The sequence below is a fragment of the Micromys minutus genome, assembly GCF_963924665.1.
Source record: "Micromys minutus genome assembly, chromosome: 19".
Taxonomy (NCBI): domain Eukaryota; kingdom Metazoa; phylum Chordata; class Mammalia; order Rodentia; family Muridae; genus Micromys; species Micromys minutus.
Genome location: NC_137954.1, coordinates 1,138,526 through 1,165,987, shown reverse-complemented (window position 1 = coordinate 1,165,987; position 27,462 = coordinate 1,138,526). Strand labels below are relative to the sequence as shown.

Genomic DNA, 27,462 nt, shown 5'->3' with positions numbered 1-27,462 from the left:
AAGCTGTATCTGTGACCACTAAGCCATCCTTTTGTAAACCTCCACTTTGAGAAATTTAATTTGGTATTACAAGGTAATTTGAACATTTTTTTTGGCTGCAGGAAACAGTTTTAGGACAAAGAAAAAAGTTTCTAGAAGTCATGTTCAAATAAGGCGGACTTACAGAATACATGACAAGAGTTAGGTCATCTCAGCCAGATGTTTATGTTTAACTCAGAGGATTCGATGAAGAGCTCCTTTGTAGTCATGGAACAAAGACTTGAAATTATTTAAAACATCCACAAACATTAAAACAATTTATAACTTTTATTCTGGGTGCTAGTCTATAATGACAACAAACCCAAAAACCCATGAAAAATGGTTTATAGCATATTAACAAAAAACCTTTTTTAATTAGTATGCAACTATCCAAAAAACCTTAATTTTAACACAATTTATTTATTCTCCAGTGCCTAATGTTATACATTAAACTTTCCCCCATCTGTCTGCAACTTAACTAATGTGGAAAACAAAGCTGTATGTTAGGGAGGGGGAAGACTTTATTTTACAGATAAAGTGGTTGAAGCTTAGATAGCTTAAAGGACTTTAACAGGTTCGGTGCCAGGGAGCTCTAGTTTTCAGTTGGGATTAGCCCTGTATCTGGCCCACTTTGTGTTTACTTCAGTTCTTTCCCAGTGACAGATGACTGCTGTGCCTTGAGACAGTTTTATTCTAGAAGTGCTCAGCATTTGGGCTTTGTCAGGCATAGTTCTTGTGTCTTAATTTCACTTCTTATAGACCAATCATCTAAGTAAATTAATCTCTGGATCCCGTGCAACCCTTCCACCCCGTCAAAGTAAGGTGTAGCTGATATACCGAGTTGTAAAAGGAATGTGTGAAATGCATGACACACATGGAGGTGGCTAGCCTATGGTCCATCCACATCCACTAGGACCATTCAGTTTATATACTTCCAGGAGTGTAACTTTCATCACACAGAAGTGAGGTCCATATCTTGGACAGAAGTTATCTTTGTGGGTCTTTTATGACATTGCTAATGCAAGCTCATCAGTTCTCACAAATGTAATCATTTGGCTGAATGGTGGAGCTGGGGAGATGGCTCATAATCGCTTGATGCGATTTTGTCAGAAACCAGAGTAGCCAGCGGAACATATACATACATTCAAGAAAAACATTCATACACAGAAAATAAAAAAAAATCTAAACAAACAAACATGCTTGACCAGACCTGAAAGTAACAAGCCTATCATCCTGATTGGGGGGGTCCAAGAAAAAAGAATCCCAAGTTCAAGGTTAACCTAGGCAACTTTTTGAGCAAATAAACAAAAGACTTTTAATATTTTGTCTTAAGAAAAAAATAACTTTATAAAATTTTGAGTATTAACAGACAGTAAACATTAAATACAACATGTCTCTGTGTCACGACACATCCACAGCCTACAGAGAGGTTAGCCAGCTATAATCGACTTTTCTGAACTTTCTCAGCTCTTTCTCTTCAGATTTCGACAGCTGATGTATAGCATCTTCTCCCAAGTCCAAGTTACTTGTTTCCTTGGTCTTTTCAGCACAATCATGTTCTTTATCTGAATCATCACTTTCTTTGTTCTCCTCCATATCTGTATCATCAGGAATTTCCTCAGCACTTCGACAATAACAGAACATAAACACTGTTAGATATTTCTAAATTAGGTCTTTTTAATTAAAGGCACCACATTGAAATACCATATAGAAAAAGCAACTCAACTGAAAACATTGTGATAACTGCCCTTATGGAGCACGAGCCATAAAAAACCAAATGAACTTACAAAATGTGGAACTGCATCTTTAAGCAGTTACAGCCATCTCTTCCTCAGCTCTTCACAAGTGTTGTATGTAATAATTTGATGTCCTTAGTTACATTTCAAATCTAAAGTACAAATATAGTGGATGACATTCCCAAAAATACTCAGAAGGCAAACCATCTGGAATTCTCACCTTTTAGTCTCTTTAGACAGCAGCAGTGAGTTTACAAACAGAGAACACAGAAAAGAAGCTGATGGCAGTACGTGGGCTGGGGTGTGAAGAAGCTATAGACAAACAGAAAAGTCGCTTTGTTAGAAAGGTCACCCTTTGACACACTGCTGTTTCAACTCCTAATACCTTTCATTCTAAAGGCCCAGACAAACACAAAAGGCCAAGAAAACACCAAATCAAAGCAAATAGTACTTTCGGCTCTCCCCACTGGGCAGCTCTATCTCCCCACCCAGGTACAGGAGTGAATTGCCCACTAAGGCTCCTTCTCCATCTGGACACAAAATGCAATCACTAAATCTGCTCCATCTCTCATGCTCTGCAGTGCTGATCACTCACCTCAGTAATTGCAGGTATGTTCTCGGTTAAGGGGAGTTGTACCAGTTCATTCTCTGAAGTTTCAGTTAACTTTGCATCCTGCTGTTGCCTGTGTTTTCCCAATATGAAAGAAAATGGGGTTGTTGGCAAACTTTCTTCTGCCAGCAGCTGTATGGATGTAAAAGAAGAGTTAGTTACTTCAATATAAAGATGGAAATTTTTTGAACAGGTAAGTGCCACTGAGCTAAAAAAACAATTCTGGTGAAAAGCTGGAAGTCACAGAATGTCACTCTCATGTCAAGGACAAACCAACTGATGCCCAGTGTCCCACTTTCTACATGGGATAGCTAGACACAGATGCTAATGAAAACCATGGCTTCCTTGCTAGGGATTTTAAAGATCATGGGAACATGTTTTCTGAGGTTATATGCTCATCTGGGCAAAGAACATTGACAATCTGAAAGGATGCAGCAGGTTAAAGGATGAAATCCTAGTAAAGTCAAGAAAACAATATTCTAAGACAACTGTGAGAAAAGCAAGGTGTGTATGCATTGTTGATAAACAGGACAAACTGCACACAAAACAGGCAGGGGACAAAGAGGAGGACTAAGGAGAATTCTTTTTTAAAACAAACAAATAAAATACCAAACAAATAAGAAAACAAAAACAAAAGCCAGGGCATGTGGGAGATGGAGTAACCTCCTGAGTCAGTTACCCATCCAAAGCTCTCCTGGAATTTCCACACTTCATGGAGAGGAAAGATGGAGCTACTTAGTAAGGCCTACCTTGACTTCCCAATGTAAAATCCCAAGACACACCTCACTCACCTTTTCCTCTACCTCCAACCCTGCTGTACATCTTTTCATTTTCCAATGTATTACATATTTTACTGACTTATTGCTTAACTTCCTATAAATACATTTTTTTAAACAAACAAGGCTGTTTTGCTAACATATCTCAGTTGTCTATAATAGTCCCTAGAATATAGCTGGTTATTAACAAAATGTTGTGAGTTAATTCAATGAGTTTTCAAAAGAAATTAAGCAAGCTATGGTAAATGGTCAAAGATAAAGAACACCAGAAGCTATAGAATCTTAGGCCACCACCTTCAAAGTGTTGAGAAAATGGTTTTCAGTTTACATTTATACCCAACTAATCAACAAGTACGAAAGATAAAGAATACTGCCCAAACTGCAAGATGCTTAAGTTCAGCAAGGTGTTAACCCATGTTTGAACAGAATAGGCTTCACCAAAGCAAGTATGTGAGTAAAGAAAATCTATGGGATCTAGCACTATAGCAGTGAAATGACTCCCCAGAATGCTGAGCAGATTCTAGGATGAGCACCGTGTAGCAGATTCACAGAACAACCAGTCCAGATGAAGTAAGCCACGGGTCTGCAAAAAGTTTCCATGGCTTGAAAGAATACATATGCGTCTGAAAAATCCTGGAAAAAAATAATTTGAATAAAGCCTGAAGTAGAATTAAATAACAAAACAAAACCAAACTCCCAGCAAATGGGAAAAAAGAGGCAGCTGTAATTAATTTCATGAGGGAAAAAGTTGATCATAAAAAGAAAGTATGTGGACTACCTGGCTATGAAATTAATTAGAGGCTTTATCCAAATTATTTTTTTCCCAGAATCCAGAATCTAAACACATTCTTAGAGATATGAAGTCCAAACTGGTAAATAAATCTATGTTTTTGTAATGATGATCTAGAGTTGCCCCTCAGTTTTCAGAGGGTTGGTTCCAGAAAACAGTGCAGACAACAAAATCCAAGATCCTTAGTGGAGTAGGTTGGGATCTCATTTTAAATATAAGCTAAGCACATTTACCCATCTACTCTGGCTGGTACTACCCCACTCCATCTACAACTGATTATTTAGCCAATTCCATTCCACAAATAAGACACGGCAGGCCAACTGACTGACTCTTTAAAACACAAGACTATACTTTTAGTATTCTACACCTTAGAGTAGCAGGGCAGAGTTTATAGGTATGCACTTAGCAAGTCCTTCTTAGAGCTCAGTTGAGACATGTTCGTCACAGCTGAATTATAAAAGCTAATTTTCTTAAGGAAGACAACACAGCATGCACCATAAAAAGCATACCTGTTTGCTTGTTGGTGTGAGTTTCTCTTCCGGATACTTTGCACTGAACGTTAATAAGCACTAAAAAGACAGATCAATTAATGCAACAAAATACACCTTAGGGGGTTCAAATGAAATAAGATTACACAATGTCTTAAAATGCCAATTTTTTCATCTTGATATATATATCTGCCCAAAGAAAAGATTTAAATTTCTTTGGAAGGTCCTGTGGGAGTTACAAGATCATGTTTTGAGAAAAATGTAAAACCCAGCAACAAAATAAAAGCCACAAGCTTTTTCAACAGCAAACCAAATAGTAAAATTAGAAAAAATGCTAATAAATGAATTAAAGTAATTTTGGGGCTTACTTTAATTTCCCTTCTGCCAACACAAAACTTCCAGGTGTGGGGTACAGTGCTGTATACAGGCTGGTTTTGTGCCAACTTGACACAAAGAAAGTTGGAGTTATCAGAGAAAGGAGCATCAGTTGAGGAAATGCCTCCATGAGATCCAGCTGTAAGGCATTTTCTCAACTAGTGATCAAGGTGGGAGGGCTCAGCCCACTGTGGGTGGTGCCATCCCTTGGCTGGTGACCTTGGTTCTATAAGCAGGCTGAGCAAGCCAGGGGAAGCAAGCCAGGACCTGACATCCCTCCATGGCCTCTGCATCAGCTCCTGCTTCCTGACCTGCTTGAGTTTCAGTCCTGACTTCCTTTGGTGATGAACAGTGATATGAATATATAAGCTGAATAAACCCTTTCCTCCCCAACTTGCTTCTTGGTCATGATTGTGCAGACCCTGACTAAGACAAGAGCTAATATAATCACATTCTTAACACTGCTGCACTGACACTTATTTGACCATTTCTTTTGGGAAATAAACCTTCAATAAAAGAGTTCTACCTAAAACAAACTTTCTAACATTATTTCTATAAACAGGCCACCCCTTTGGAGGGAGACAGTTACCTGTGATTTAGTTAGGAAGTAAAACTGGGATCTATTTAGCCATTGGTGAGCTTCTGAGGTGAATGATTCTGGGACATCTCGTGGAACAAACACTCCCCACTGGACTTCCTCTCTGGAGACATTCTTTTGAATATACAATGGCCTTGGCTCGCTCGGTTTAAATACAAACACTAAAGGAAAAAAACAGATAGATGGCACTTTATCCACAGAGGAATATTCTAGCCTCAGGCTGACAGATCACACTAATCCTGTTACCAGCCCACAGTGTAAATAGCTCAGCTTAGATTGTTTCAATGCTGTTGCTGCTGCTGCTTGATAGGTATGTAGTATGCACCCAACAGGTTAGGAATGAGGACTAAAATCTGAAAATGAAGAGGGTTTCTGTTCCAGAGACAGCAGAACACTGTACAAATATTGTGTGGAGAACCAAGAAAGAGATGCAGGCATTGTTTCAGAAGCAGAGAAGTCCAGTTAACAGTCAGGAGAGAGTCTGAAGTCTCAGAAGGAACTGGCTCATGAAAAAGTCAGGGATATACTAGAACACTCCCAGCAGTTAAGTGTGAATGCATACTTTATAGGTGTTGGGTAAGAGGGCGGGCAGACCCCAGACAAACAGTTGCATATCAATTTGTGACTCAAAGCAACTATGCTTCAGCTTATGCTAAAAACAGTAAAAAGAAAACTTAGGAAAAAGGCCGCATGCTACCAGAGAATGGTTGGTACTTACAGTCTGAGCCCTCTGAAGACTGAGCCACTGCAGCAACATGGTCTGAATAAGGGTCGGGTTCCATAACTCTGACATTTAGTTTTGCACTCCACTGCACTGTGGGAAGAGTGATACACTTCTGAGAAGAGGTTCAGCAAAAGCTCAGGTCTTTACAACAGGTGCCCTTCATCTTCCTTGGGACAGCTCAGTGTTATGCTTATATGGAAGGATTTATGATTTCAATGACAACATACATGGATGCTGTCTGTGGAGGGTTCAGTGAGCTGTGCGGCAGAAAGCAGAGCTGCACAGTGAACTTCAGTATTCCTCCCAGACACTCAAAGTTAGGCTCATGCATATTCGTGGCTGATGCTTTTCTGTTTGTACTACATGTGGGTGACAGAGACTACCACCCTCATTCATCAGGAAATAACATCACACCTTCCCCGTGCCAACATCAGGCCAGCAAAACCTAATTTTTCAGGAGTGTGTGGCAGACTACACAGTGGGATGTTGCATGCAATCAACAGCTTGTCCTCAACTCGTCCCTGCACCCTGGGTACAACTGGCATAGCTGCCTGATTATTTGCAATCTGTAACTCACTACCAGCCACTGATTTAAAACCTTTGGTCAAGTAAAAAATTATATATTGTAGGGGTAAAGATATGAAAATAGGGTCCTCAATGCCTAAAAGGTCAAAGTCTAATTGTGGCGTCCCACATGGGCTTACTTGAACAACTGAGCAGATTCCAACAGCAGAGAATGCCACTCTCAGTAGTGCCGAGAAGATACTTTGAGCATGTCAGTCTTCCAAAGCAAAGGTGCCTAGGTCAAAAATCACAAAGATGGCAGCTCTAGCACATTTAGTTACAAAGAACTGCAGGCTTAGACCACTGCATTTACTCCTACTCCATACAGACTCATAAGCATGGAATAGTTTTATTCTTTTTGTGTTTCTAGTTGTTACAGCAATGGTAAAGGTGCTAAGCCAATAGAAAGGGATTATTAGGTACTTGTATTTCTTTAGGAAAACAGGTATAATGCCATGATGAACTCTCTTATATGCTGTATCATGTAACAATCCATGCAGCACATAATAGTTTATGTAAATATATCACACCACTTAACAAAGCCTTATTTTATCATTTTTTTACCTACAAAAAGAAAATTTGTACTTGAACTTACAAAGCAAATTCAAAATCAGATATATTTAAAATGAAATGAAATTAGTTACCTATTATTTTGCCCTCAGGTCTGGGAACCAGAAGTATAGTTTGAGTATTACATTGTATTTTTAAAGGAATGCATAAAGACAGCATAGCCTTATTTTCTACACCATGAAAGTGTTTACTATATTGAACAAAGCTGGGTACAAAGTTCAATGTTAATCGTAGTTTAGAAAATTCTTATAAACTACTTATGGACTCAGAAGTTACAGTTTCTCAACATTTTGTTTAATTCTTACCCTTATTCCCCAGCAAACTATAGATTACCTCTTTGGGAAAAATATACATTATTATTGGAGCTTAAAGGCTTTTTAAATTAAAAATACAAACATACATACATTGGTAGCAACACAAACTAATTTACCTACCTTATTTTCCCAGCTCGTTGGCAAAATGTACATTTTAATTCCCATGTTTCCGAGTCCCATATTGTAACTATTTCCTCAAAACTGACTGCTAGCAAGGAGCCATCTTCAGAGAAACAACAATTGGTTGCTTGATACTTATGGTAACTACCCACAAAGTCACAAGTCCAGCCAATGGCTTTTTCTATGGAAAAAGAAACCATAACAAAAATGGCATAAATATGAAATAATGATTCAGGTTATAATGAGACAGGTTACAGGTAGAAAAAGTTAAATAAAGAAAACAAAACCCCAAATCACCCCCAACTGTTCTATGTTAAAAGGGTAACCCACTGACTGGTATTTTTTTCCCTTCCTGGAGACCTTGAGCTCCCTCTGGTGGAGAAGAGAGAGACCTTGTGGAAGGAACCCTTTAACCTGGACCAAGCAGACACAAAATGCCCACCCACTCCCCCAATGCACAGATTCTGGTGGAAAGGTATGTATGTAAAAGTTTAATATGAAAAATAGTTGTTGAAATAAAGCAACAGTTTATAGACTTCAACAAATTGGAAAACACCTTCTCAAAAAGAATACAAGTGCCAATATAAATGTATCACTTCTTAAAACTGTAATTTTTCAACACCATCTACTGAGTGCACTTACTGTATATATCAGAGTCATCTGTTAATATCCACACTTTGAAGTGGCCATCCCTGCTAGCTGTGACCAGTATGGGCTTTTCATAGTTTTCTGCATTATTGAAACAGAGAGCCGTAATGTGGTCATCATGTGGCATGGTGATCTTTGTGTTAAGGACAAACCTAGTTGAAAGAAAACCATGAGTTCATTCTCTGAAATGACACGGTTTGCTAACACTCTGCACATCATGCAACAGCTTCAGAATGGGCAACCTACGAATTATCACCCCAAATGACAAATTTCCACACTCTGTCTATAACAGTCTCAAGACAAGTCCTAACATCACCTGGGATGACTCAAATACAGATCATTATATATAGTGACCAGCTCGTTGGAAAAAAATGAATATAAAACAAGTCATAGCTAAAGGCCTACTGTACTAGATAGACTCTGTAGGATAAATACAGAGAACTTAGATGTCTGGCTTCTTCTAAAAACAGACAAAAGAAAAATGGATAAAGAATAGCTGTGAAAGGTTCCATTTATATTGTTAAAACATTAAACAGAAATGACCTATTCAAAATGTCCTCTCACCAACAATGCTTGCTGTGTCCTTAGAGTATAAGAACAGCATACACAGTGCTTCCACGTTAAGAGCAGGTTATAAGAGAGAGGGCCAATAGGAATCACTTAATTCTGGGCCTCTTTTCTCACCTGTGAAATATGGGGCAAAGGCTTAGTGTAAACGTATTCATTCATCTGATGTAATTGTACTGCCTCAGTCTGCTAACCTAGGCCTAGTCATAGAAGCTTCTGGCCTCTTACCTAGGCCTAGAATGTTTTCAGTCTCTGAAACTTACTGCTAAGTAAGTTTACCCTTCCTATTTCTTTCTGAACTCTGGCTGGCTGATTCAACTCAGCTGTTCTGGTTCAAAACTCCTCTCCAAGCTGATTGATTTAATCTGGCTACTTTCTTGGCCTCTGACTTTTTGTTCTGCTTTGCTTCAAACTAACTCTAACAATGTGTTTTTATCTTTTGGCTCCTCATTCTCTGGCTGGTCTGTCTTTACCTGTGTCTAGCTTGTTCTCTCTGCAACCCTGTCTCTGTATAATTGTCCCAGTAAAACTGCCTCCCACTTTACTCCCCCTCTCTGCACTGCTCTCCTAAGTAGCTTTCCTTTCTTCTCTCTTCTTTTGGGAGTTCAGCATACCCTATCACGTTCAAACATGGGTACTTTCCTCTATAAACTAACTTTACCTTCACTGGTTGGGATTAAAGGTGTGTAATAAGGGCCTGTCTGTATTCCAGCCAGAGGGATTTAAAGGTGTGTGCCAAGGCTGAGTGTCTCACTATAACTAGAAACAGTTTGTTTTTTTTTCCCCCAGTAAATAATACAATCTTGGGATTCAGTGTAACCTTAGGTTACAATATTCTTTAGAAACATTATCAAGCCAGAGTTGGTGGTACATGCCATGAATCCCCAGCATTTGGGAGGCAGAGACAGGCAAAACTGAGTTTGAACCAACGTGGTCTAGATATCAAATTCGAAAATAGCTAGGGCCTCAAAAAACAAAACAAAAACCTAGCACAAAGACTCAATGAGTAGTTCTTCAGTAAAGCTGTGGGTTATTTACCCGAACACGAACACAAGACGCATGTCTACACTCTTCCTTGACAGTGCTGGAAGAACCAGGGCACATCTGGATTCTAATTCTGGATTTGCCTCTAAAATACGTTACGTTGTGGGTTACAATTCATTCTCATGTTTCATCTATTATGTGATGACATGGCATGAGCTATATTAGATCAATACGTTCTCAAAACAGAAAGCTAAAATAAAGCTTTACTATTAGAAAGATACCGTAAGCCCCATTTCTGTATGTGTCAAAGTGCAACAACAGAAATAATGAGTTTTAACCCTAAAGCAGAAGCTCCAATGAGGAGGCCACACTAGGGTTACCCTTGGGTCTTCTTGCTGTAGTTCCACAGTTTCATTTGTAGCTCAAGTTCATTTTCATTTTCTTGCCGTTGTTCAACTGTTGCCAACCAAGTACCAGAGCAGCCAAAGGCAGCCTTCGTCAGTTCAATCTGGATTAGACCCTCATCATTGATGTACTCTTGCTGTATGATATCTAGCTGACAAGGTTAAGAAGTCCAAAGTGTTATTAACATAAATATCTTTTATTTACAGTCATACTTTTCTCTAAGAAAAGCTTTATTAATAAAAAAAAAAACTTAGGGCTAAATTATTACTACAAAGGGTAAAAATGAATGAATGAATGAATGAATGAATGAATAAATAAATAAATAAATAAATAAATAAAAAGCAATGGTCCAAGAAGACTGGTTTTCTATTGATGAGTGATTCCTTAATCCCTTAAAATGGGTTTCTTTGTGTTTGATAAGAAAATAAAGTAGTTAGTATTGGTTGAGAAGCCCTCATATGAAAAGCTACAGATCCAAAAGGTCCCAGATTTCTTTTGATGTTGACAATGTTCATAAAGATGTAAGAGATATTTTGGGACTAGGACCCAGGTCTACACTTAGGTGTAGACTATGGGTGATTTTATCTAATAATTGTCTTAGCATTGTGCTATTATATGTCTTCACATCAAGTTAGGCATCGGATATCCCTCTTGTGGTGTCAGGGAGGTACTCAGAATTTTTAGATCTGGAAACACTTAAGACTTTGGTTTTGCAAGGTGGTGGCAGGGCATGTTTTTAAGCCCAGCACAAAGGCACATGTGGATCTGAGTTCAAGGCAAGCCTAGTGAGTACCAGGACAGTCAGGGCTACACCGAAGCTCCTGTCTCCAAAAACCGAAACAAATGAAAAGGACTGGATTTGAGACTAGTGATGCCCAACCACATTAAGTGTAGTAAGTAGTAAGTGCCTTTTTAGTAAATGTAGTGGTGGTGGGGGGCTGACTTTTTTCAAGTTTATAAGATATGGAAAAAGTTGGTTACCATAACAGTCATCTATAAAGAACAATCAATGCAGGGCACAAGAAAAGGGAGTGCAAGGCAGTACTGAAGTATTCTTGTTTGATCTACACTAAACTTTTATTTTGGCATGTTAGACAATTTTACCACACAGCAAACCCAGATTTGCACTGTCAATCCACACATGCTCATTCCTTTATCACTGTGACTCAGAGCACACGTGTGGGCAGCACTAAATTATCAGCTATGTTCAAGCACAAAGGCACAGGATCAAGTATCAGGAGCTTCCAAATAAACCACATAACTTCAGTAGTACTAGAAAGAATCACTTGTTTTAAAGCTTAGTTTATGGATTAAAATCTTACATTATATAACTGCTTATCACCCTGGAGAGAATAAAACTGCAGGTGACCAGGCTTTCCATTCAAAACTAAAGCTTTGGTTCTTGGGTCAACCATCAAACCGGTAGATACACTCCTATCTGCAAAAGAAGCAACAGACAGTGGTTGAAATAAGAGCGGCAGCCACTCATCAGACGCAGGGTCCCCTTATCCACTTGAGTCTGCAGTACCTTTTACTAGGCCTTGAATTACTGCAGACGCATCAAGATTTCGGTGAATAACTGTTATCTCTGTTAAAACAGGAAGGAAAATAATTAATCAACAGGTCAGAATATTAGGTTGACAAGGGTCAGATCTTTGTGTTAATGTGCCAGAATACAAGACAATCAATTAAGTCAAAATCAATTAAATTAATTAGAAATTCAAAAGTATAGTTTACTAGTTGAACAATTATAAATGGAGATAGAAGTTTCTGTTAAAATCACTAACCTATTCTTTCAAATTACATGTATTCACGTCTGTGTATATATATGTGCATGTGAGTGCAAGTGCTCACAGAAGCTACACAAGGATGCTAGGTTCCCAAAACTGGAGTTATGAGTGGTTGTGAGCTGCCTGATGCAGGTGCTAGGAACTGAGTAGTACATCTTTTAAGTACACCTTTGGAACAGTAGTACCTCTATTAATCTCCGAGCTCTCTGTAGTATATGCTTAACAGACTGTATTCATGGACAAATTGTTAATGTACATGGTGATCTAGGTGAGAAGAAATGGGAAGAAAAGGCTGGGAAGAACAGCAAGGACCTTGGCTTCATCACACTATGTAGCATTCATGTATAGTTCCAGCACAAAACCAAAAACAAACAAACAACCCCAAAAAACCAACTCAGGGCATTCGTGTAAAAATCTTTACTTATGAAAGTGAGAAGGCCCACTTAAAACCTGCCTTCCATTTTAAAAGATTCTGAAAATATAACTGGCACTGCAATAAACAAACACATTTAGCTTTGTTTTCATAAAAACCAGTTGGAAATGATGAACCTGGTGGCATCTGAGGCTAGAAAGGAGTAAAGAAAACACCACATCTCTACTGTTTTTAACTAGTTTTCGGTCCCTTGCTTCCCATTCAGAAGCTGGTAATTAACTGTAACGCCTCCTCACATTGAGAAATTTAGACTTACTGTTATCGGAGTGAGAAGTACAGAACAAATCTCCCGCAGGCGAGACAGAGATGTGCTCAATAGAAGATCCCAATCGAGGAAGAAACTCTTTGTTCTTCTCAGATCCATCTCGCCACTCCACAAGCACACACTCCCGCCCGCCACTCAGCAGACTGGTTCCTTTGCAGCCAAAGAAATAAAAAATAGTAGATTTTGAAGAAAACAAAACAAAACTGCACATATAAACATAACCCAGGCTAAATAAACATAACCCAGGGATGGGACCATAGTACTTTAAATTAGGAATGATGAAAAAGTACTTTATCTAATTGACAAAGATGATGGACTGGATGTTAATTGTGTATCATATTTTGTAATTTACATTATTATTATGGGTTTGTTCAATGTATGTCTTCAAGTTTTTTTTTTGGGGGGGGGTACAGAAATGTAGGGGTTGGTTTTGATGTTAAGGTCCTATTCCCCAACTGGGTCTTGATCCATCAATAAAGATACCAGTGACCAATGACTAAGGACAGGGCAGGACACTTTAAGAGTTGTGTGGGAGGATGAAGGCAGAATTGAGAGCTGGAAGAGGAGAGAGGAATAGTAGCTGCAGGAGATGAAGCCAAACCACCAATATGAGTTTCTGGATTTGAGTGGCCAATAAGTGACACCTGGGGTGACAGGAGAGGTTTAGCAGTGCTCAGTCACTGAATTAACAAAAACAGTTTTTTAAAGATTTATTTTTTAGATTTTGCATACAGCGTTCTACCTGCATGTTTGACTGCAGCCTAGAAGAGGGCACCAGATCTCATTATAGATGGTTGTAAGCCACTATGTGGTTGCTGGGAATTGAACTCAGGAGCTCTGGGAGAGCAGACAGTGCTCTTAACCTCTAAGCCATCTCTCCAGCCTTTAACAAAAACATTTTAAGATTAACTTGTGTGTGTGTGTGAGTGTGTATGTTTTAACTGTAGATTCAAGGGAATCTGGGTGGGGGCTGGTACCATGGGCCTGTCTCCGAGCTTAGGCAGGGTAGCAAAAGCTACAGGCAACAAAAGAATGTTCACAGCTTGACTCCTATAACTAGCCTTTTGTGAAAGGGTCTCACCTCAAAGCTTATGTAGGCCCTGAACTCATGGTGATTATCCTGCCTCAGCCTTCCAAACAATGAGATTATAGTTGTAAATTCCAACATTTAACTCAGATATTCCTAAACTTTTCTTTTAATTATGAAAGAGGCACTTACCTGTTACTGTAAAAGCTAAATCCATAACCATGTCGTGGTGCCAATGTAAACACGTGTATGTGTACTTCTTATCATCATGAAAATTCCTCCTGTTGGAGAAAACAAAATACTTTTTAAAATGCTTTTCCCATTGTGTGATATAGTCTGATTACAGCTTCCCCTCTCTCCACTCCTCCCTACCACCCCTACCATTCAGACCCATTTTCTGTCTCTGATTAGAAAACAAACAGGCTTCTGAGAGAGTGATAAAACACAGTAAGAAAAAACAGAAACTAAACAAAAGAAAAGTCTCCCTGAGAGAAGTTATTTGATGGAGACATCCCAATTAAGGCTTAGAAAACAAACTCTTAACCTCGGGTGCCAAAGAGGAAACAATGGCATGCTAAATCCAATAAACCAGTCTCGAGTGTTCTGGTATCAGCACTTAAAAATACTTTGTTCTTCGTAACCAGATGAACTATAAGCAAAGCTATCATGGCATTGTACCACCACTAGGTACTTAGCATTGTCTCCATTTCCTGTTTTAGATAAAAGGCTGAGAACAAGACTCTCTTCAATAAAATGGCTCCAGGTGACGTGGAGTGCTTCTCTTTCTTCAGAAGCATAATGTTAGGAATCCTACTTGGCAGAATGATGGGAGAGCACAATGCCAGGAAAGGGAAGGTGATGGCAGAGCCAGTCCTTCTGCAGCAGTAATGTTCCACACTCGCCCTGCAGGATGATTGTGAAGCAGTATACACATGACCCCATGCTTTCTGGAGTTCACTGACCAAAGGCGGATTTTGCCATCCATGTGACCAGATGCGATGCAATCTTCCTTTGGGTGGCAGGCTACACACGTGAACTTGTTCTTTGCATTCTTCTTCGTTTTTGTTGATGGCAAAGTAAAACTAGGAACAAGGAAAACAACTTTCCATTGGTTATGAATCAAGTATTCTGTTTGGTAAACATTTACAAATATAAACTTCACGTGAGCCATGTCTTATCACAAGAACTTATTAATGCACTCTGCTAAGATTTAAGTAATGAAGATAGTCCTTTTATCACTGGCCTACGGACAGAGAATCTTTCTGAACCAAAATTTTAGTATTAAACTCATGGCCATGCTTAGTAAATTTGAACAGAACAAATGACTTTATGTGTCCTAATGGGACAAATTCGGAGGGTTAAATTTATTTACTATGTCTAGGTTGGTTCATATTCCACTTCTAAAGAAGTAAGGATCCTTATATACCACAAAGGAAACAATGCCAACCTCAGAAAGGTAGCTGCGAAGATGATGGTGTCTAAGAGATCAATTATATGATCCTCAGCTCGTCTCTCTAAATACGGCATGTTATTCATCCTTACAAATCAGATTATCACGATTTAAATCTATTGATTTGAAGTACATGAAGGATGAAATGGACTAGGTGTTCTAAGACCATGCTGGTGATTTTTGTCAATTTCATCCAAGCTAAGGGTCACCTGGGAAGAAACCTTAGGGAGACCATGGCTCCAGATTGGTCTCTTGTCAAGGGTGTTGGGAAGTTTTTGACTGAGATTGACATGGAAGGGCATGTCAATCTCTAGAGTGATGTTATTTCTGGGCAATTAGCTGGGTCCGGGAGTTGTACACAAGCAGTTGAGTGAGGCACAGAGACATTCATGGCCTCCGCTTTATGTCCTCCCCTGAGAACATAAACTTTAACTTCCCTTTATGACAGACTATGAGATTGCGATGTTAGCCAAATAAACCCTTTCTCCCTTTTTGGTCATAACATATCTTAACATATCAATAGGAAATAAATTGAAACAAAGCCCCAGTATTCCAATGTCTATACTGGTTGCTATAGTCAGTGAGAATCACCAGGACAAGCTTCTTCAATCTAAATCCAATGTTTACACCAAGTACACAGTTGATTGTGTTGTATGTATGGGGTTTGTGGATAGAGAAGACTCCTTAGCTAAGATGCTCCTATCTTATCTTTAATACCATCACGTATTAAAATGTGTGAACCTCTACAGGATGGTCCCACTTTTTGAAACAAGACAATAGAAACAGATTTAGACAACACTATAACAAGTGCTCCAGTAAATACAGCAAAGCTGATAAAAGGGAATTCTTACTTGCATGTTTTTTTCTTTTTGAAAAAATAAACAGATAAGTAAAAGTCCCGGACTGCAGCAACGTATTCTCCCTGGTGATTTAAGCAGAAGGTAATATTTTTTTAAAAAAAAGTCTCCTTAAGATTATATTACTACAAAATGACTTGCTATACCTTGGCCATGGAAAATTTTACCTTTAGAATTAAACCCTAAATTCTACAACAATATTTTTTAGCAGTTTATATATTTTCCCATTATGCATACATACAATATCATGCCATGTAGCAGTTTATATATTTTCTCATTATGCATACATACAATGTTATGCCATGTTTAGGTATATCTATATAACTGCTGCCAAAGCCCAGACCCAGAAACATTTCCTTCATCCCAAGAATGTGCCCTCCCCATTTAGTCACTCCTCAGTGCCCCAGTCACACCAGCAACTATCACTTCATCATCACCGCTTATTTTAGTCTGTACACTACAAATGTAGCTTAACACATCCCTTTGAAATTTACCTATCTGCTTAGGTGTACTGTTAATTTCTTCTCATTGTTGAGCTGCATTCAGCTAAATAAAAATACCAAAATTCCCTTGTTTGACTGGTTAACTCTGGGTTGTCAGATTGTTTCAGGGCTATGGGAAACTCATACACAGACCATTTTGCTATGATGTGCTGTCTCTCCAGGCCCTGGGAGTTTAACTTTGCTCCTCATTTGACATCATTAGTAATTCTGCTGGAGGCGAAGTGTATTGTAACTATGATTTTACCCACTGTGGTAATCAGTAAGACTGCATCTGACGGTGACACTGACGAAGCCATCCATCTTCTCTACTCTGAAGAACTAACCCTGTCCTGAAAATGATACAATGACTAGAAAGCCCCCAAGGCAAATGCAATAGGTCTTCTGGTAGCATTTGACTTTAAAATAATAAAGCATTAACAGGTAGCCAAATAATGGCACAAATGCCATGAAGTATCTGTCAAAAACATGTTAGTATTCATGTGTGCTGCAATATTATATTGATAAGAAGAAAAAAGTAAAAATATTTCTGACTCTACTTTCTTTGGGAACTATTGTCTTCAATGTGATCAAGAAAAAAGTCTATAAAAGCGTTTAAATATTGGTGAGACTGAAGGTTTCTTTCCTCATATTTTCCGTGATATCTGAATTTCTGAGGATGGAAAACTTTTACTATTGATGCAGAGCCCATATTTTATAAAGATATACAACACAGCCCAAAGTGGAACAATGTCAGTGCTTTATGTGAAACGGGGAAAGAAAAGCACAAATACCAGACATTGTTATTTCAAGGGAAACTGTAAAGGAGCAAAGGGCAGAATGCATAGCATAAGGATGGTTCTAAAAGTGTGCTTACCATAACCCAGGAATGACTAACAAAAGTGCACTAATGCACGGGACCATCAGTGTGGAGAGGAAAACTTGCAGGAAATAGATTCCATCCATAAACAGAAACCAACAGAACAGGCATACCTCATTCCCAAAGGCAATGCACTTGGGGGATCTGTTTATGTAGTCCAAAACGAAGGCGAGCTCCTTAGCTTCCACGTCCCGGCTTGTTGACTTGGGCAGTTTCACTGATACCAGCTGAAATATGTCTGACCAGAGGAAGTAATTTATTAAAAAGTTTCTTTAAACCATGTACATTTAGTCATTTCAAAGTTATTTGCACACTCAAATGCCAAAACTGTAACTGTAAGACATTTTGAACAAAATGTGCCTCAAGCTCAACTTTTCATTAAAAAAAAAAAAATTATTTATTCTTATTTTATGTCCGTGAGTTTTGCCTATTTGTATGAAAATGCACTATGTGCAGAGCCTGGTGCCCACAGGGGTCCTAGAAGAGGAGTTATAGATGGTTGTAAACTGCTACATGGGTGAAGGGAACCAGACCCAGGCCCTCTGGAAGGGCAGCAAGTTGTCTAAATCCTTAATTCCTGGACACTCCTGACTGCAGAAATAGAAAACTTACACAGGAGTGTTTTATGTTCCAAAGCTGCAGTTTAAAATGGGTCCATGCAATCACATACCTTAAAATCCCAGCAGGGTCAGGGTTGGAGGCAGAGGCAGGAAGTTCTCTGTGAGTCTGAAGTCAGTCTGACCTACACACTGAGTTCTAGGACAGGAAACACTAAAGACTTGTCTTAAAAAAGTCCAATAAATAAAAATAAAATGGGACTGAAATATGAATATAGTATTGATGAATTAAGCAACAAAGAAAAAAGAACGGAGCCACATGAGAGCTTTCTGAAATGTGTGGCTAGGGAGATTATTCATTAATGCTTCCAGGAACTCATGAAAACCTGAGCTTGCTCCTTTTGTAATTGGAATTTGTTCCTATTTAAAAAGCCAGCACATCCAGTCAGGAGGATCTCTGGGACTTGAGGGCAGATAGTTTAGCTCAATTACCAAGCTACAGGTGCAGAGAGAACATGTCTCAAAAATTAAGTGGAGAGATAAAGGAAGACATCCGAAGTTGACTTCTTGGCTCTATGTACATAACTGTATGTACTTACATGTAAGTAAGTTAGCTATAGCTTATTATATGTAACACTGACAGAGCATAAAATAGGCACACAAATCAAAGGTTACTGATATTCAACCTTTGGTGTACATATAGTTATACCATTTAGTTAAAAAATGAAAGCAATTTTCATACTAAAGATTTGCTCATATATTTTTATATAAAGGACTGAATCTTGGGCAGTCAGCTGACTGTCTATAGTCACTATATTAAAGCTTTTTTGAACTTTTAATTCTAATACAACTGTAACTTTTCTTTGAGTAACTCCATGTTGGTATACTATTATAAAAAACTCTACAATGGAGAAAAACTATCTGTAATTACTGACAATGTTGCAGACATTCCTGGAATGCTGATGATTTTTATATTAATTTATATCTATATTTTTTGGTATGACTCAAGATCAACAAATAAAAGGCTGTGAGGCTTATTATGAATGATATATTAAGGGCTAGAGAGGTGGATTAGCCTCCCAATAAAAAGTCTAAGAATAACACACTAAATTTCAGCAGAAAGACAAATTTTTTCCTGGCTTTAACACTGAGTCCACTACACACACACACACACACACACACACACACACACACTCACACACACACACACACACACTGAAGACCTCAGAACTAAACGCCTCACCAAAGGATGATAGCAATTTACATACCTACTCAAAAACTGCTATCTTGAGATTAAAATTGGTGCCAAGAGCGCTGTAATTTTGAGAACCTGTAAAGACCCATTTAATGACCCACAAAAACAAGTTATGCTGTACCTGGCTCTTCTTTACTTATTGTAAGGAACACGGAATCTTCGGCATAGGGAGGAATAAAGATGGCATGAAGTTTAGGTCCAACAATGAAAGTCTGAAAGAGATAATGAGTCACTCCATGCAGTATCCAGTTCCTTCAGAATATGAAACTCATGCAGCAATGTAAGGTTTTCTTACTGATGTCTTCCTACCTCAAGAGAGTAGCTGTCTATAAAGGCCATGTACACTATTTGAATGACTACATAGTATCTTACTGACTGAATCTCTAATAATTTTATGTAACATCAGGTTATATAGATTTTTTTCCATTATAATCTAAGAACTACATAACAAGATATTTCAATGATATAATTTAAATGTAACGAGATATTTCAAAGATGCACATTCTTGTAGAAAAAAAGTATTGTAATTTTTGTTTTCCTCTCATCGACTGTACATATAAAAGTCTGTCTAAACTATACTCATTACTGCACTCAATGTGTATCTTATCAAAGGGGGAAATATTTGATTTGTTTAAATTTACGCTACTAAAATTAGTAGGATGAATCATGGTAACTGGTATTTCTCTTTCTGTCATGTATAATTCCTAGATTACTTTCGGCTCCCCCGCTCCTCCCTGAAAATGCTGGGGCATAACCCTGGGCTGCAAACAGGTACTCCACCACTGAGCCACACCTTCAGTGTCCAAGCTCACTTATCTCCCACCCTGATGGCCTAACTAGTTGCTTCTTACTGGTGTGTGAAATACTTCCAGTGTTTTCATCAGTCTTCTTTTTCTGGTAGAATCCTGAAATTTTTATATAGTTCAAACTATGCATTTAAAAATTTAGTTTTTCTAAACTTGTTCAGGAAGTCTTAAAGATCAGGCTTTATAGAAGAGAACTAAAGAGCAATACACATACCTTTATCAAAATGCCATCGAGATAGTCCCACAGCTTAATTGTGCCATCAAAGGAACAAGAGTAGAGCTAAAGGGTAAAAGGTACAAGATCGATTAAACACCATACCAATGATACAAAATGAATACTAAAAGGCAGAACGGGCTGGGTCCTGTTTGTTGTGCATTATCATTGGCGCTAAAAAGGTAGTCAAATTTATAAAAGCTGAATATCTCTATTTAAAATTTAAATTCAAAGCTTTATGAGCCCCAACATGATACTCAAAATGTATCAGATTTAGATACATTTTAATTTTAGATACACTGTAAAACAAATATTCCCCCAAATATAAAAAACTTTGTGCCCTAAGTATCTGAAATAAAGGAAAGGAACCAGTGGTTTCTGCAAACTCATCTAATTAAAACAATCTAACAATTTCAGGCTTTAACTAGAAATGAAGGAGGTGGGAATCAACTTTCTACTCTGCAGTGGGATATGGTGTGGAGCCCAGTGAGGAGCACTCAAGGATTCTCATTCATCAAAAGCCCACCTCACCAATGCTGTCACCGCACTCATCTTACTGGAGCGGTAAAGAGGTTCCTGAAAGGACAGAACTCTGCTGCTTAAACCTGATCCATTAAGGACCAACACTTTTAAAAGCACAGCAGGAACTTTTGCACGGAGACTCCATGGCAACTCCACGGTGCTTTCAAGTTCCCGGGCTCTCAGTCTTTGCCATGTGTCACTAGTCTGTGGACCATTCTCAGTGAGCACAGATCTTAGTGACACACAGCATTATGTCTGTTAAACAGCTCAGCTTTACTAGGGTTTTGCAGAGTAAAAATCTTATTTATAAGGTTTATAAATAATAAAAATCTTATTTATAAGGGTTATAAATAATGTTAATTTGAAAAAAGTGCCAATTTGACAATTTTTGTGAATTGAGTTTTGAATCCAGATTAAAAGTAAAATATATTTAGTAAAACAGTATTATCTTCTCAAAAATAATTTATCTTAGGTAGAAAATAAAGGCCAGATATTTTACCCAAGAATCATACATATGGATTAACAAAACAGATAAAAGTATAAGCACTGCCAAAATAAGAAAAACGGAGAACTTTTGGGGTCACACAAGTTTTGTCCTGCAGCCTTATCCCAATCTGCTGATAAGACTGCTCTTGTCTCTATGGCCCGATAGGAGGAACAGGAATCAGCAGATCATATAGAGGGTAATAATTGTTGGATTTTCTCTTGAGAGATAGACAGACAGACAGAATATACAGTTGGATGGACAGAGGGTGGATCTGGGGGAGAGGGGTGTATATGATCAAATATAATGTATAAAATTCTCAAAAAGTTAATAATAAAAGATTTTTAAAATACTTCCGACTTTAAGAAAAAAACTATAATATATATATATATTATATGGTTTTTTGTCTACCATCAAAGGTTTGTAACACATACTTAATAAATCTGACTTTAACTGAAGAACACTTTCTTTTCATTAAAAGCCTGCAAAGAACACATATGCAATACAGGAATAAAAAACATAACTGGATAATACAGAAGAGTTACTTGACTCTGGTTTTTAAGAGCAGCTCACTTAACTTTGGAGAGAAAGCACGAGTGTTACTTTATGCCCCGTGTCTTTTATGGCTCGTTCATGGCTAGCAATGTAAATCCTTTCAAAACCAAGCAATAGCCTCCATGTTGCTATGACTAATGCGAAAAGTAGGAACTTGTAAAAACTTATAGCAAGAGTAAAATATTGAAATAAATTTAATTAAAACAATTAAAACTTAAGGGCACATGTTTAGATAACTACAATGCCAATGCTATATGGGGGCCTAATAATCAAGAATCCATTTAACTGCACCTATATTTCAGAACCTCATATAGATTAAAAAAAATCCTTATCATGTAATAGCATCATGTAGTTGAAATGGTTCACAGAATACCCTATGGGCAGTGTAGTTCTAGGCCGTGGTCTTCTTTCTACTCCCAGAAAACGAAAAAAAAACAAAAAAACCCGAATAGGAGAACCTACAGATTATTCTCTGTTCATAATCTGACAAGTACCCACTGCAAATTCAACCTAATTGTTTCTGTCAACAGTAAAGTCAACGCAAACATGTTCAATTACAAACTGGCACCTGCAGATGGTTGTTGGGGTTAATGAGGATTCCAGACACCAGATGTTTGTGCCCGTGCAGAATGTGTACACACTCTTCTGTGGTTGTGCTATAGACCTTAACAAAGTCTCCCGAGACACAGAAGATATACCTGGAAAAGAGAGGGAAATCTAAGTCTCACATGTTATACAGATAGTATCATATCTGTACGGCCTGTTATAAAGATTACATGCAAATACCTTTCAAAATAGTTTAAGAATTGTATATTCAAGTGCATGTGTTGTCAACCCTACAACGATATGAGACGGCCAAACACCAAATTCTGCCTCGCTAGCTATAGACATCAGCTCATAAATGCTGAGTAAAATGCTCTCAATGGTGAGGCCCAGGCTACTCTTGTATACATATCCATCTTCTTTCTAACTGTTGAAATACTCATTTTCCATGTCTATACCATTTTATAGTTGTGACTTCTTCCCACACATCAGATGCTCCTTCATTATCCTAAGTGGTCGGTTTCATTCACAGTAGAACTTATAAGACAAGTTCAGAAAAGAAATTTGCTCTGTGCCAATTATATTTCACACTCTTCTCACTGTAGAAGGCTCAAATCATTGAGAACCCAGTCAGACTATTCTCTGTGCTGCCACACATGACTTTATCCTAAGAAGAAATATGATGCTGACTAGGTTTGCTACAGCCTGCTTTATTAAATCTAAGATACTGGGTTGCTTATCTGTGCACATGTTTGAAGCCAGAATGTGGCTTATAACTGGCATATGTATAAGATATATTGGCCAAGAGGTGGCTTTATGTGTAATAAACTCAAGAAAGCAATAACCACAAACCACTTATAGTCTTTGGTATTCTTCATGGCTAAACCCATGATCCTGAGCACCTTAGTTAAGAGGCTAGAATCTGTAGCCTGGACCATTCCTAAGGAGTACTTAGCTTCCATGAGTGGCTGACACAGTTAGGTTTTATATTCACACTAAGTTAACTCTACAAATCTTGATCTTAACCCTCCTCCTCAAATAAAGATAAAAAAAAAAAAAAAAAAAAAAAAAAAAAAAGCCCTCAAAGGTTTTTGACTAAACAGCAAAAATAAACTGGATAACCTCCCTTCCTAGCCTGTTCTCCACATCACATACCAGTAGCAACCACACCAATCTGTTCAATACAAACACATTTCTCTAAGGTGGGTCTTGTGACCCAGGCCTGTAATTCCATCCATTTAGGAAGCTGAGGCAGGAGCATTACAGTCTTCCTGAACTATATAGCAAGTTCAAAACCAACCTGAGCGACTAGTGAGATCCGTCCCAAATGAAAATAAACAGAAGAGTGGGTGTCCACATTTGGGTGGATCTGGGAAGCACATCTCGTGGAAGAGTGCTTGTCTAGTATGTACACAGTCCAATCTCCACAACACTAAAAACCCAAAACAAAGCAAACCAACCCATTACCCTTCTGGATACAGTTGTGGATCTAAGGGAGGCATTCCATTCATAGAATAACCAATAGACAACCTTCTCAGCTTAGCCTAATGTGGGTGTTTAAATGAGAACAGAATGGTCCCCATAGGCTCAGATGTTTGAATGCTTGGTCCCCAAGTAGAGAAATTATTAGGAGGCAGGCCCTTGATGGAAGAGGTATGCCACTGGAGGCAAGCTTGAAGGCTTCAAAAGCCCATTCTATTCTCAGCTCTCTCTGTGTAGGGATGTCTCTGGTAACTGCTCCAGCACCATGCCTGCCTGCCCCCACCCATCATGCTCCCCACCATGATGGTGAGAGATTCTATCTAATCTCTGCAACTGTGAGCCCCAAATTAAACATTTTGTTTTATAAGTTTCTTTGACCCTAGTATTTTCTAATCGCAGTAGGAAAGTATATAACGCTAGAGAGTAGCCCTTTGCAATCTTCATCACCATGAAGTAACAAAGCCTTAAAAGCACCTAGGGTTTCAAACGTCCACTACTTACTGACTTTTCTACTCTTCACCACACAGTGAGTTTCTTGTCTTGGTTTTGCCAGCTCAGCTAGTTATAGATAAAACAGCTGACCAAAGCTTTAAAGAAAGAAACAAACAAAAACCATCCTATCACACTTGGCAAATGAAATGGACCTCATTTAATAGACAAGGTGAGGCACAGTTCAATGTGGGAAGAAACTAGACATAAGGATGAATTTGATGGCCCAGAACTGTGACAACTCTTCTACACCCATTTTATCCCTTTAATTCATAAAGCAATGTCAACAAAAGCCCCTATACTGGTAAGATTTACCTTTCGAAACTCTTGATTCGTATGTATGAAAGCGCCTTTCATCATGCATGCACTGAACTACCACACACCCACAGGCAGAGTATTGTGGGAAAGTTTTTACTAAGTATCTCTTCATTCGGAGTGCTTTGAAAACTACCCTTACTACACATCTCTCTGGATGATACAACGTAGCAGCGCCAATGCCAGCGAACAAGCAGCGAACAACCGGAAAGCCACAGTTGTAAAAGTTGTGTGCATGTAGACATTTTCTCTTACTGACCACCATCGGTTTTTATGTAAAGTATATATAAAGGAAGAAAAAAAACGGTTTAAAAATGCTGGGAATAATGATGTTTTTTCCGGGAAAAGGCTAATCACTAATTTTAGTGATCTAAAATCACTTATGATTTAGAAATTCAACATGTTCCATACGAGGGGCACGAACATTCGTCTGCAAGGGCAGAACGGTATACATACAACGGGATCAGTTTCCAACCGAGCGTCTCCTAGTCTCTTCTAGACACCTGACCTGCCCCTGAACCCCCTCGATCTACCCACAGGTAGAGTCCGGGGAGCCAAGGCACAGACCCAGCAGCAAAGCCAGGCGGTCTCGGGGCGCTCCGGGTCCGGACACGAGCCGCGCCGCCGAGTCCAGCCTGGCAGTCCGCCGTCCGGCCGAGCCGGGCAACTCCCTCCCCGGCCCGCGATGCCCCGATCCCTCTTGGCCCACCGCCTGCTGCATACTTGGAATCCACAGAGAACACGGCTCTCCTGAAGTTCAGCCGGCTGCCGCCGCAGCGAACCACGCGGACTCTCTCCTCTACCATCTTCACGCAGCCGCAGGAACCACTAAGCACCGGCCTGATTACGAACTTCCTTCCCAGGCTTGTTTCTCCGCCCTCGGTTCGCCCCGGGCTTCTCTAGCTCGGAAACTCTATGGTCGTTCGCCACGCCTACGCCGCCATCTTTAGTTTGGGCATAATAACACAAGAACGTGGTTGACAAAATCAGACTGCGTACTAGTCCATAGGAGATAAACTTGATTTCTTTAACAAAAAAATTTCAAGAAAGTTTAACAAAAGAAAGAAATCATAAGTCTATTTTAAGAGAATTAGGAAACATATTGACTATAATGGCTGGCCCTTGGTTTTCCCTGATGTAAATAACTGTAAAAAGTTATGAACCAACTAAGGACAAAATAGTAGAGTTGGGGTTTACTTAGGAGACATGCTTTCTATGGATACAGTCCCAATGTGACCAATAGCTATTGCATAGTAGAATACAATATTTAAGAGTATTTTTTAAAATTGGTTAAATACGGATCACTTGAGGATCAGACATATACTTATCACACATACCTGCAACTATATATGATAGTATTAATTCAACAGGTAGAAGAGTATTGCCTAGATTTTATAGCCATCTGCAAGATCACATAATAAAAAGACAAATTCAAACCAAATTAAGCTAAATTGATAGCAGATAGAAATGACACTTAGAAAAGCTGCATAGCTTTAGGCTTACTTTAGTCATAGAGGAGAAATGAAGTGAGGAAGGCCAAAAAGGCAGACTGTTAATGTGGCAAAATGAGATTGGGCTAAACAATAAACCCATCATCACCAGTCCATAGACTGGTGGTAAGGCCCTGATACTGAAGACAACACTACATAACAAATCAAATATGGAGAAGTGAAACTGGTTTCTACTTAGAGCCTTTACATACTACTGAGTAGTGTTCACGGTTCTGGAAGGTACTCTGCATGCTACCAAAGGAGAACTGTAAATACCAACCAAGCTATGTACCTTCAATCTACAATGGTGTCCTGCCTGTAAGATATATGATACAACATTGGCACAAAAGTTGTGGGAGTAACTGTTGTGGGAGTTTTTGGCTACACCACTTTGTGTTCCGGGCTGGTTGCTCTTGCACCTACCCAAGATCTTTCTCAGATCCCTGAATAGAAAATGCACACTCACACCAGCTATTCTTAAAGTTCCTTGGCTAACTCAATGACTGGGCACTCCTAAACCTTACACTGCTACCCCAGGCCCAGTCTGGTGGCCACTTCCCTGAAAACTTACATGGCTGGTTGACCTTTTTCCTGTCCCTTCTCTCCCCAGCCCTCTCTTTTCTCTCTGCAGTCTGCCTGAGCAACTCTCAATATACCTCCCCACGCTCAGTCATTGGCTACTAGCAACTTTATTGATAGATCAAAAGTGAACCGGGAGCAAGAACCTTCAGTGTTGGTAAACACAGATTCCTGTTCAAAGCATCATCAGAACCACCATCTATATCTCACCTTTTATGTCCAATTAAAACAAACGCCTCTCAGACAGAAATTGAACAGAACAATAACAATCATGTAAATTATTAAGTGTGATATACAATTAAAATCTAGTCCATTATATTTTTCAATTACATAAAATAATCTATCATTATTCCTAACTTAGAGAGTTACAATTCTGTAGTGGCTATTCCTGGTTGTCAACTTGACTATATCTGGAATGATCTACAATCCAGAATTGGAGGTCTTGCATGTGATTCAGATCTTGAGGGTGGAAGGCACAAGTTTCTGATATGGATCTTGGCATGGAAATCTTGAGTCATAGTGGCTATGAATCTTAGGACACTAAGGCAAGGAGATTTCTGAGTTCAAGGTTGCCTGGGAAAAAGCAAATTCCAGATTCAGGTGTGGTGGTACACACCTTTAATCTGGGACACACATTCTGTTGGAGACCTATGAAGATTCTCTCTCTTCCTCTGCTTGCCTTATGGAGCTAAGCAACTGATAG

General features: G+C 38.8%; 1 protein-coding gene across 1 annotated transcript; it reads right to left on the bottom strand.

The window, feature by feature from the left end:
• Positions 1 to 448: 448 nt before the first annotated feature.
• On the bottom strand, positions 449 to 25,524 carry WDR75 (WD repeat domain 75). Its single transcript, XM_080933486.1, has 21 exons — positions 25,414 to 25,524; positions 22,430 to 22,559; positions 20,301 to 20,366; positions 19,402 to 19,492; positions 17,582 to 17,706; positions 16,104 to 16,174; positions 14,765 to 14,884; positions 13,995 to 14,083; positions 12,767 to 12,925; positions 11,816 to 11,875; positions 11,610 to 11,725; positions 10,263 to 10,438; positions 8,326 to 8,483; positions 7,684 to 7,864; positions 6,820 to 6,914; positions 6,110 to 6,205; positions 5,383 to 5,552; positions 4,440 to 4,499; positions 2,350 to 2,496; positions 1,975 to 2,066; positions 449 to 1,642 (listed from the first exon to the last, which is right to left on the bottom strand). The coding sequence occupies exons 1-21, from the start codon at positions 25,494 to 25,496 to the stop codon at positions 1,438 to 1,440; spliced, it is 2,490 nt and encodes an 829-aa protein (XP_080789612.1). The 5' UTR covers positions 25,497 to 25,524; the 3' UTR covers positions 449 to 1,437.
• Between the last annotated feature and the right edge of the window lie 1,938 nt (positions 25,525 to 27,462).